Genomic DNA, 12,302 nt, shown 5'->3' with positions numbered 1-12,302 from the left:
AGTTGTTATGCTACAAATGTTAATTTGCATAACATATAATGCTTAAATTATTAAAAGTAGCATTGAATTATTCGATATTCGATTGATCTCACATGTTAAAATTCATGCCATTTAATGTTAAAATAGAGATTCAATCATATTAAACTGTTAGTTAAACTCAATATTAAAAGAATATAAATATTTAATGTTAATGTTAAATTAACATTTAATGATATTGGTAGGCTGTTGGACAAATGTCGATGTTCAATTCATAATATTTATGGTTACTTACTTTGACTATTGAATATTCAGGCAAAAAAATCATATTATCCAAATATATATGAATAAAATTTTTAAAAATATATAAAAAATGATCTTAATACTGTAAGAATTTAAATTTTTATTGATGAACTTTTTATGACAAATGGAAGTTTTAGCCACTAAATTTCCTATATTTAGCAACGAACATTGAAATTGATCACAACAAATCATTTCAGTTCGATACTTTAACAATAAAATATGATATTATCATAAAATATAGATTTTTTATGAATATTTTTCATTTTATCACATAAAAAACATCACTAAATATAGATTTTTTAGATAAAAAAATAATTTTGATGCTAAAATTGATTTTGATCAACTTATTAATGATCATGTTATAGTTTGTCACTACAACATATGACTTTAATGATGATAATTTAAAAGTGATCCTTATAGTTATATACTGTTAATAATATGCTTAAAGAGTGGCCACTAAAGATCTCTAACTTCAATAATGATGTGTAATATTGTCATAGTTTTAATGTCAAAGTCGATGTTAATCATCTCACCAGTGACGATTTTATAATGCAACAATAAAGCTTATATTTATAGTGATGATATTTCGATGTGGTCACTATAAGTATATATTCTTTTAATGATATATACATGTAGAGTGGTTATTAAAAGCCTACATTTTTAGTGACAAAAAAGTATGTTATCACAATTTATTACACCAAAATTTGATATTGATCAATGCACTAATGATGATTTAATGGTTTATCACTAAAATATATTTCTTTAATGATGATATTTTAAAATGGTCAGTATATATATATATATATATAGAGAGAGAGAGAGAGAGAGATTGATTGGATTCTGTTTAATCAGATCTTAGTCAAAATCCGACCGCATATTCACCCCTTCGATGGGCATGCATCCCAAAGCAGAGAGGAAGGGTTAACGGGGGCGTCTGCTACCGTCTGCTGAAATAGCATGGTTTAAGAGAAAAAAAAATAGAGGCCTACGTTGCTTTAAATGGGATGCGATGTAAGAGGACGTGCATCCCTCCTCCTCTCTCTTCTCCCTTTCTCTCCCTGTCTTCTCATCTCTCTCCCTCTCTTCTCTTCAAAGCCCATCTCTCTCCCTCTCTTTTCCCTTCAAAATCCTAGCCGACCACATCGTGTTACGTTCACCATCGGCACTTCCCCAACAACCAGCTCTCATCTTTTTTTTCTCTCTTTGTAGGCTCCGGTTCTCATCCACACTACAACAGAACAGAGTATTAGCGATGCAAAAAAATAGTCGCTAATACTAGATTTTTTTCAGTAATAGTTATTAGCAATGAAATTATTGTCACTGATATTTCATCATAATTTTTTTTCATTGCCAATAATCAATATTACCCATCAAAAATTTTTGTCATTAAAAAAAAAAAATTTTGAAAACTATTCACGATGAAAAATTTTTATCATAAAAAAAATAATTTATGATAAATTATTATATCACTAATAAAAAATAATTAAAAAAATTATTTACAATAAAATACTTTCATCGCTATTAATTTAATTAAATTTTTTTATGAAATTCAAATTTATAAAAAAATATTAGCGACATAAAAGTTTCATCATAAATACAATAATTATTGATGAAAATTATTTATGATAAAATTATTTTTATCACTAATAATTTAATATAAAATTTTAATATTTTTAAATTTATTAAAAAAATATTTACGACATTATATTAGTGGCCAAGATTTTTTTTTATTTTTATTAGATAAATATTTTTTTATTTTTATCATTATTTAATAATGTAGTTTAATATAAATTTAATATCTATTAATTTATTTATATTAAATACTATTATTTAATATTAATATTTATTAATAACATATTCTTCTTATAATATTTTATATAAAAATATACAAATATAAATTATTTTTTGTTCATCAATGTAAATCTTATTTTTATATTTATAATTTCCATGCTATAGAATTTATGATTTCTATAAGTTTAACTTTTAATGATTTAGCATGTAAAATAATATAGTTGTTATGTTACAAATGTTAATTTGCATAACATATAATGCTCAAATTATTAAAAGTAGCATTAAATTATTCGATATTCAATCGATCTCACATGTTAAAATTCATGCCATTTAATATTAAAATAGAGATTCAATCATATTAAATTGTTAGTTAAACTCAATGTTAAAAGAATATAAACATTTAATGTTAATGTTAAATTAACATTTAATGATATTAGTCAGCTGTTGGACAAATGTTAATGTTCAATTCAACTCTTTTATGGTTGCTTAATTTGACCATTGAATATCCAGACAAAAAAAATCATATTATCCAAATATATACGAGTAAAATTTTTAAAAATATATAGAAAATGATCTTAATACTATAAAAATTTAGATTTTTATTAATGAACTTTTTATGATAAAAGGAAGTTTTACTCACTAAATTTCCTATATTTAGCAACGAACATTGAAATTGGTCACAACAAATTGTTTTAGTCAAATACTTTAACAATAAAATATGATATTATCATAAAATATAGATCTTTTATGAATATTTTTCATTTTATCACATAAAAAACATCACTAAATATAGATTTTTTAGATGAAAAAAAAATGATGCTAAAATTGATTTTGATCAACTTATTAACAACCATATTATAGTTTGTCACTACAACATATGACTTTAATGATGATAATTTAAAAATGATCCTTATAGTTATATACCGTTAATGATATGCATAAAGAGTGGTCACTAAAGATCTCTAATTTTGATGATCATGTGTAATGTTGTCACAGTTTTAATATCAAAGTTGATTGATGTTAATCATCTCACTAGAGATGATTTTATGATGCATCACTAAAGCTTATATTTATAGTGATGATATTTCGATATAGTCTCTATAGGTATATATTTTTTTAATGACATATAGATATAGAGTGGTTATTAAAAGCCTATATTTTTTGTGACAAAAAAGTATGTTATCACAATTTATTACATCAAAATTGATATTGATCAATGCACTAATAATGATTTAATGGTTTATCACTAAAATATATATTTTTAGTGATAATATTTTAAAATAGTCAGTGTATATATATATATATATAAAGAGAGAGAGATTGACAAGGCTCCGATTGATCGGATCCCAACCAAAATCCGATTGCATGTTCATCCCTTCGATGGGTGCATATCCCAAAGCAGAGAGGAAGGGCTAGTGGGGGTGCATGTCCACCCGCTGTGAGCCCCAACCAGCATCGCCACCACCCCCAACCAGCTCTTCTCCCGACCACCACGGCCACCCCAACACCACCAACTCCATCATCGAAATCGCCCTCTCCCCACCGTTGCTGTCGGCGATCGTCCCCCACAGTTAGTGCATTCCATCTCTTTCTCTATTTTTGGGTTTCATCTGTACGCCCGTCTTCATTCTTTTCTCCATTCTTGATTTTTTCGACAAGAATTTTAGCCTTTACGGAAAGAGTCGGAGAAAATTTGGATTTTTAGGTGAATGTGGTGATGAAGATGTTTGAATTAAAATAAAAATGGGGTCTTTCTATGTTGATTGATGATTGTTCTGTTTGTTTTTGATCTTGGATTTTGACTGTTGATAGTGTCGATGAATTTAATTAATTGAGCATTCTAGTTCTTTCTTGTTGGAGGACTGTTGGGCTTTCAGTATTGAAGTGGTGTTTGATCATGTTGCTGCTGGTCTGGTGTTTACCTGTGTTCTTTTACTTTGGTCACATGTTTTTAGGGTTTCATGATTTGATTTGAGTGCAAGTGGATTGTTAGGGTTTGCTTTGTTAGGGCTTGATAAGAATGAATACTAGAAGAGCTTATTAGGTCTCAAAATCTTGAAGTACATAATAAAAATTTTATTTTGGAATTAGTGTGTGTACATGGTGCTCCCTGCCTTACTTTTGCATTTGGATTGTAATTCATGTATATGATTTTAATCGTCTGTTATTCTTTTTGTTTTAGGATCACTTCATCTACTATAAGAACCAATTGGTTGGTCTTCAGTTACAGAAATCAAGTAGATGGATGATAGAAATGGGTTTTCCCTAACCTCCTCAAACCAACTCACACCTCTTGGCCTGTGCCAGTAAAAAATAAAACTATATTAAAGTTCTTAAGTTGTTGAAAGAAACACCCATAGTAATACGCTCTTCTCAAATTATTATAGTCAGTGACTAACTTATAACTCATCTCTATTGTTTCTTGCAGATAGCTCATCCAAAAGCTGGGAGAAGAGCTCTAAAGTTTCGGAAAAGCAAAGGAGAGCTCTCCCTCGATTGATTTGCTATTTAAAAAGATATGTGGACTTCATCAAGGACATCTGGGAGTAGTTGACAGATGCCCATATTATGTTGATACAGCGAACATCCTTCTACTATATGCTCAACATCCTAGTCATCACACAGAAGTGGACGGTTGTAGACCAACTACTCCGTTGCTGGGACGAGAGCAGGAGAGGATTCCATTTGGGAAGGCAAACATTTATCTTTCGTGCTGAGGATGTCGCTTTTATTTTGGGGCTATCCTTGAATGGATAGCCATTGATATGAAGAAGGCTTCCCAAAGTATGGTTAGGACCATGCATTTTATAAAGAGTATAGTTAGAAGGGATGCATTAGAAGATAGAATCAAGACATTGTTGTCTGATTCATTTTCCAATGCCATCTGATCCACGGTGCAGTTGCTTTGCTTGTCTTTCAAACTAATAGTCTTTGGTTCTGACATTAATTTCTCTATATAGGTCATTTGTTTGGACTGATGGCATCAGCCTCATCAATCGACTGCAGGTTCATGACATTCTTTTCAGAAATTTAATCGATGACGATGTAAGTACTATGCACTAAGTTGCATAAATTAAAGATATATGCAAGTTAATTTTTATTTTTCATAATAAATTATGTAGGTTATAAATATTTTTTGATCCCTCTTGCAGCAGCGTGCATTGACTGAATCTTCAATACATTTGGTGTTTATCTTTATGTTGTAAGTTTTTTTTATGATAATTATTTGGTATTTTAAATGTAACGTCGTGTCTTGATGTAGTGATGTTCTTTATAATATATATTTTAATTTTTTTTAATTTTTAAAATATGTTGTTGAGCACATAAAAAATTTTCGATAAAATTGTATGAGAATTTATATCTTATTTATTGGCTGAAGCCAAACGGACGTTGGTGTACATATGCTCGTCGATACATTCGGAGAGTGGATCCCAATTCTTTATCAATCAGGTAGATTGAACAGGTAATCAGCATTAATATCAGATACGACTGTACCTTGGATTCACACTCTCGCACTATATTTTATTTCTTAGATAAATTTTTTTTTTAATTTTTCAAGAAAAGATCTCGTTCAACAGGCCTGTGGTGGTTTACCAGAAAAAGGAAAGGAACTTTCTCGATGCTCAGGTATTAATGCTTCTCATCCACGAGACTTGATGCATCCCTTCTTTTCGGTCGCCTAAAATATGTACAGCTTTTAAGACGAGCAAGGCCATTATTCAGTTCACATTTTTGTTGTTTCCTTGCGTATGTGCATATTTAATAACGTTTAATCAAGCAAATTTTAATTGAAGAAAAATATTCAACTTAGACCAGGTAGTTTCCATATATTGTCGTCAAACCAATTAATTATTAATTGGCTTGATTCATTGAATTATTAATTGGTTTGATTTCCTAAATGGAAAAATTACAAGTTTCTATTCTCGTCAAACCAGTTAAATGTGCTCGTGGATGATTTTTGCCATGTGACAAGGGGGATTGGTGCTAAGGATTCACATCCTTTTCTATCTCAACCTGGACTGAGAGAGAAGGTCTATCTCACAATCATGACCGTCATGATTGGCAATGATAATCATGATGGGATGGAGCCCATCATTAGTGATAAGTCTCATCCAATCCTGGTCGTCACACCAAGGACGGATGGTCGTGTTTTGGAGACGAGCACTCCCCAATTCAAATTGGGATTGGATCTTGAGCAACTCATGTAAGATATGTTGCTCGGGCGGCCCCAATCACTTTTCCAAAATATTTATGGAATTCCAGTCCACAGGTTTGCAGTGTGCCTCTTGTTTTTTTTGGGTAAAAACAGATAAAAAAACCATGCATGTATGAGTATATTCATGAGAATCGGGAAACAATATTAAACTATGGGCAAGGAAAGTTCCTTTATGAAATCTCATAACATAGATTCTGTATAATCAGCTATATGAGATACCATCCACGCCGCCACGCAGTTGAACTATTTAATTTCAAGGCAATGATGGACACTAATTTCATCGCTACTAGCGCCTCTTGGATTTTAAATCCAAAGGCTAGCGTTCAATGCTTGCCAAAACACGAAGGCTAGCGTTCAATGAAGCGAGCAAAATGGGGGCTTATATTCCCCTGAGCTTGAGCTGCCGCTCCCTGATGGCCATGGATCAATTTCACGGCCGGCATGCCGGAAAACTCCGCCACTTCTGGTACATGATCCCAACCGCCGCCACCTTATTGCTCGTCCTCCTCATTTGTCATCAATCCAATATTTTCTCCGTCACCATAACCGACCGTTTTATCGCAGGGCCAGCACCGACCGACCGGTGCGCCGGCCGGTACATATTTGTCCATGATCTTCCGAGCCGATTCAACGCCGATATTTTGCGTGACTGTCGGAATCTCAGCCTCTTGAACGACATGTGCCTCGCCCTCTCCAACGATGCCCTCGGCCCACCGCTCGACGACTCCGACGGCGGCCTCTCTTCCGATGCTGGCTGGCACAAGACCGACCAGTTCACCGTGGAAGCCATCTTCCATAATCGGATGAAGCAATACGAGTGCCTGACAACCGACTCATCCCGAGCCTCCGCGATCTACGTTCCATTCTACGCCGGCCTCGAAATCTACCGCCACTTAGCGAGCCGCAGCCTATCGCTTCGGGACTCGGTATCGCTGGACCTCATCGGGCTGCTGAGGTCGAGGCCCGAGTGGGCAGCCATGGGGGGAAGAGACCACTTTCTCGTGGTTGGGAGGGTCGAATGGGACTTCATAAGGAGAAGCGATGAACCGGGTGATTGGGGCAACAAGTTCTTGAACCTCCCGGAGGCTAGGAACATGACCGTCCTGATAATCGAATCCAGTCCGTGGAGAAGCAATGAAATCGGGATCCCCTACCCGAGCTATTTCCACCCTTCAAAAGCTAGCCAGGTGTTGGCATGGCAAGAGAGAATGGGGAAGGTGAAGAGGCCCTGGCTATTCTCTTTCGCAGGTGCGCAGCGGTGGGGCCAGGCCACCGCGATCCGCGACCGGGTCATGGATCAGTGCCGCCAGTCTCGCCGGTGCAACTTGCTGGAGTGCAATTTCGGCTTGGCCGAGTGCCGCTCGACGAGCGGCGTCATGAGGGCGTTCCAGAGCTCGGCCTTCTGCTTGCAGCCTCCAGGGGATACATTAACGAGAAGGTCCACGTTCGACGCGATGCTGGCCGGGTGCGTGCCAGTGTTCTTCCACCCGGGGTCGGCCTACGTGCAGTACTTGTGGCATCTACCGGGGAACCACACCAGGTATTCGGTGCTCATACCGGGTGAGGAGGTGAGGCAGGGGAATACGAGCATAGAGGAAGTGCTGAGTAGGTTCCGTGAAGAAGAGATCAGGTCTATGAGGGAGGAGGTTATCAGGTTGATTCCAAGGCTGCTATACGGATATCCGAGGAGTCTGGAAAGTTTGAAGGATGCGTTTGATGTGGCTGTGGAGGGTGTGATCGAGAGGATTGGGCAGCTAAGGAGGGAAATAAGGGAAGGAGTTTCATCGCCATTTCAAGGGTCCAATAATGGCTGGAAGATTGCTCTGGCGGGGAGAGAAGGTGAGCATCAGTGGGACGAGTCCTTTCTTAAGCCCGAACTCTGGAGACTTCCATAGATTAACTGACTTTGCACATCATATGGGACAAGCTTGAAAGCAAAATAGTTTTTATTTGGATTTAGCTTGTTTACAGCTTTCACTGGGGATAGCAAGGGATATTGTAATTTTTGTTTAGAATCAGTGTTTTAACCTCCATTTAGCCATCACTTGACATGAACATGTAGTCTATATATGTCCTCCTTGTTTTTTTTTTTTCCTCCCAATTACTTTCTTCTAATATGGATTATTGGTGTTTTCGCTAATCAAGGGAGATAAAACATGGAGATCAGTGGAATTTCAGGGACTCCAGGAAACTGCTGATCCTTAATTATCCGCGTTCTGATTGAATTGTCGGGTTCAATCTCCCAGTTTAGTTGAATTGGCGCATATTTCATGGACAAGGCATGCAGAACACCTACGTTATTTTGCCCCTTGCCCACCATCCAAGCTAGGCCTATTTAAAGTAAAAGATGCTATGGATTTTGTCACCCAGGTGAACGCATTTGACCTTGGCAATACTAAAAATGAGATGGACATCGTATGGTACTTAGAATAGAAGTGGCTGTCAATTGTGTCAATGGCATTCCCAAGAGTGAGAATTCATACGTTTTTGTAATATTTTTGGTGCAGAGAATATGTCGCATGCTAACAAGAAGAAAAATATTAAGAAATAGCCTTAGACGTTCACAGGGCCGGTCCTGATATTTTTTAGACCTAGGGCTAAATGAAAAAAAGAGACCTTCTCTAATAAAAATTAACATATTTTAAATATTAATTATTATTAAAAAATTAATCCACATATAATAATTTTATATAGATATATTCGTTAAGCAACGTGTAAAACTTATTATTAACCTATTTAATTATTTTTTTATTATAATATTGTAGAAAACCAACTTTGCATCCCATTAGAATATTAATGCAGGGCCTAAGGCCTAGAGCAGTCGCCCAATTCGACCTGCCCCTGTGCTGGCCCTGCTTCCCTCCTCTCTGTCAATCTCTTGAAACTGGTTTACTCACATTCCTCGATACCCTATGATGCTTGCCACAAGGGGTCACAAATATGATTCGCAAGGATCATCGAATCTAATCTACTGATTCACATTTTTTGTGCATGGCACAACATCTCCATGAGGCACTTATCCCATTCTCTTACCCTCTCACTCCCAGACAGACGCAGACGGAAAAAAAAAAAAAAAAAAAAGGGGCCTGGGGGCCTGGGGCGGTCGCCCGCTTTGACCCGCACCAGGGCCGGCCGTGGGCGTTCACAAGGAGTTCTCCATTTATCACTAGTTTACTTGACTCATTTTTATTGATTAACTGACTATATATCATTTTAGTGATCAATTATTTACTAGATTTGATTTCCAAAATTTTCAAGAATATCACGAGCCCCGGTGCATTAGAGTTGTTCTCTTTTTTTTTTTTTTTTTTTTTTTTTCATATGAGTAGTTAACTTTTACTTCAATGATGCTCCGTGGAATTATAGTTGTTGTAATCGGAAGATAAGACAATAGAGTTTGTAATAAGAAAGTTTATGCTTTGAGCCACCAATTATGCACGTACGAATTCTTTCGTACCACTACTTTCTATGTATCAGACCAATTCTTACTCCTACCTATGATATCTGTTATGGGAAGAAATCTCTAGTGCCCAAATCGAAGATCAGCAAATCTTGATCTCGTGCAAGGTATTGACGCTGATCCGTTAGTCACCGACTTATGCACTGCTTGTCGATCCTTATCGTCAATAACTTTCATTCGCCGGATATTGATCTAGACTTCAGACACTAATCCTCACATTGACTATCAATCCGTGCATCTATTGTCAACGCCTATCTCCAATGGTAAGCATGGTAAGCCATCGATCCATATTTTATGTAACTCCTATTTTGACCTTCATAACCAAAAAAGTTGATAAAAAATTCTCACACACTCTCTTCAAATCACGCAACCGCTGGGAGCAATTGGTAACGGACTGGATAAGATAACCATAACTAACAAATCCCAAAAAATCAAATCGAAAATCTTGAAACCGCGTATCCAAAGAAGTCAGAATGGCCTATAACTCTTCCCTCTTACGTCTCTTACCTCGAGCTATAAATAAGATAATCCGAAGACCCTAAGATAGACAACTTTTTTTCTCTCATGCACTCATTATCATATGTTCTGCAAAGTTTTTGACTTAAGCATCGAAGAGTCTCTATCAGAACCAACTCCGATCAGAAATTTATTTTGCAGATTCGATCATCGTTGCCACTGATTGCCACCCTTTTTCTATCAATTCGATCCAAACTAAAAACCTACATCAACATATTGATGCTAGAAAGAGGGCTTGAATTCTCTTTTTAAGGAGTACAAGATCTACAGTAATGATGCCTTGAAGAATATCCCCACAATGTTCTAACTCTACGGTGGCCCGTCTGGCTAAAAATATGGATCTATTTATACTTATTAAATAGAAAAGAGGAAAAAATTGAATCCTCTTAAAATTCAAAAAAACATTATAAAAAAAATCATATAAAATATCCATAACTGTTTTAAAAATAAAAATTATCAAAGAAAAATTTTAGGAAAAAAAATTTAGGACACTCTATATGTGTGTGTGTGATAGAAATCACCATGCATAGAAAAAAAATATTTTATGAAACGAAATCTCTTCCAACCAAGTTAAGGGAGAGGGATCTTTATTTGCTAAAAAATAATATTTTAGCTAATTATGTATTTATATCTATATATGGTAGAAATCATCATGAAAGTAATATTTTAGGAAGCGAAATCTCTCTGCAAAATTAAAAAAGAGGGATCTTCCATAGGATCCACAAAGTGTGAGGAGTAAAAATCAAATCTATCGTATTCTCCAGTTTTCATAGGATCCATCTAGCTTTTTTTTTCAATATATAATCTCCCACCAATTTTTTGTCCGGTGAAAACAATTCTAATATAATCTTAACTTAGCTTCTCATAGGATGATCACTTGAAGAATTAGGCTTGGCTCGGGCTTAACTTACTATAAATGAAATCATGCCTCTTTTTGTATAATTTCACATAATAAATTTTATAATTAAGGCCACAATGTATAACATATTTTAATATAATATCAGATTTCTAGTTCATGCGTATGAGTCAAAATATAAAAGTTATCAAATGGTAAGAGTCCCAAATCTGAAAGTCAGTTTATTATAATCAAGTTCTAATATTGCAAAGAAAATAGAACAACATACAAGCAGGGTTCTTAATGTAGGTTCTTAATGTAAACAATATTTTGAGATGTAATTGTGAAATTTATTTTAAAATCTTTTTAGCATAAAAGGAAAAAATATGTTAAATCACGGTGTATAGGAATGAGATATTTTAGGAAATAATATCTCTGCCTACCAAATTAAGGAAGAGGGATCTTTATTTGCCAAAATAAAAAAAAAAATATTTGGGAAAGCCAAATATCTAAATATGTTAGAAATCATCGAGCATAAAAAAGAAATATTTTAGAAAGAAAAATTTCTCAGTACTAAATTAAGGAAGATTGATCTTTATTTGCTAAGAAGAATGTGAGAAGAAAGAATTAAATATGTCAAATTCTCCGATTTCCATAGGACCTCACTAAAAAGTTTTTTTTATCAATATATGATCTATCCTATGTGTTATAATTCAATTTAGGAATAATAAAGTGAAATTTTATAGGCTAGCTGGGTCCAATTTTTTTGTAATATTTAAATTTGAATGGTGTCTTTGGCCATTCTGGAGCCCATTATTGTCCTATCAATTTTATGTGTGGCAAAAATCATTTTGACCTAATCTTAGCCTAGCTCCTCTCGGATTGACTACTCAAAGAATTGAACTTGACTTAGGCTTAGCCTACCATAAATAAAATCATATTTTTATGGGTATAATTTCATATAACAAATTTTATAATTAGAGCCAGAGTGTATAAAACGTTTTAACATAATATCATATTTGTAGTTTGTGCATTTAAGTATCGAAATATGAAAATAATCAAATGGGAAGATTCTCAGTTTAGAAGTTCATTTATTAAACAAATTCTAATATCACAAATGAAATGGATCATAATAGGTGAGCTAGGTCTTCAATGCAAAAATTGTTTTGAGATGTAATTTTGAAATTTACTTTGGAATCTTTTTT

General features: G+C 34.6%; 1 protein-coding gene across 1 annotated transcript; it reads left to right on the top strand.

Annotated features, from left to right (window-relative positions):
- Nucleotides 1-6,867: 6,867 nt before the first annotated feature.
- On the top strand, nucleotides 6,868-8,181 carry LOC105044547 (xyloglucan galactosyltransferase KATAMARI1 homolog). Its single transcript, XM_010922480.3, has one exon. It carries the CDS (start codon nucleotides 6,964-6,966, stop codon nucleotides 8,179-8,181), a length of 1,218 nt encoding a protein of 405 aa, XP_010920782.2. The 5' UTR covers nucleotides 6,868-6,963.
- The last annotated feature ends 4,121 nt before the right edge of the window (nucleotides 8,182-12,302 follow it).

Source organism: Elaeis guineensis, chromosome 5 (assembly GCF_000442705.2).
Source record: "Elaeis guineensis isolate ETL-2024a chromosome 5, EG11, whole genome shotgun sequence".
NCBI lineage: Eukaryota > Viridiplantae > Streptophyta > Magnoliopsida > Arecales > Arecaceae > Elaeis > Elaeis guineensis.
The sequence above is the reverse complement of the archived record's forward strand: the minus strand, read 5'-3'. Positions and strand labels throughout refer to the sequence as shown.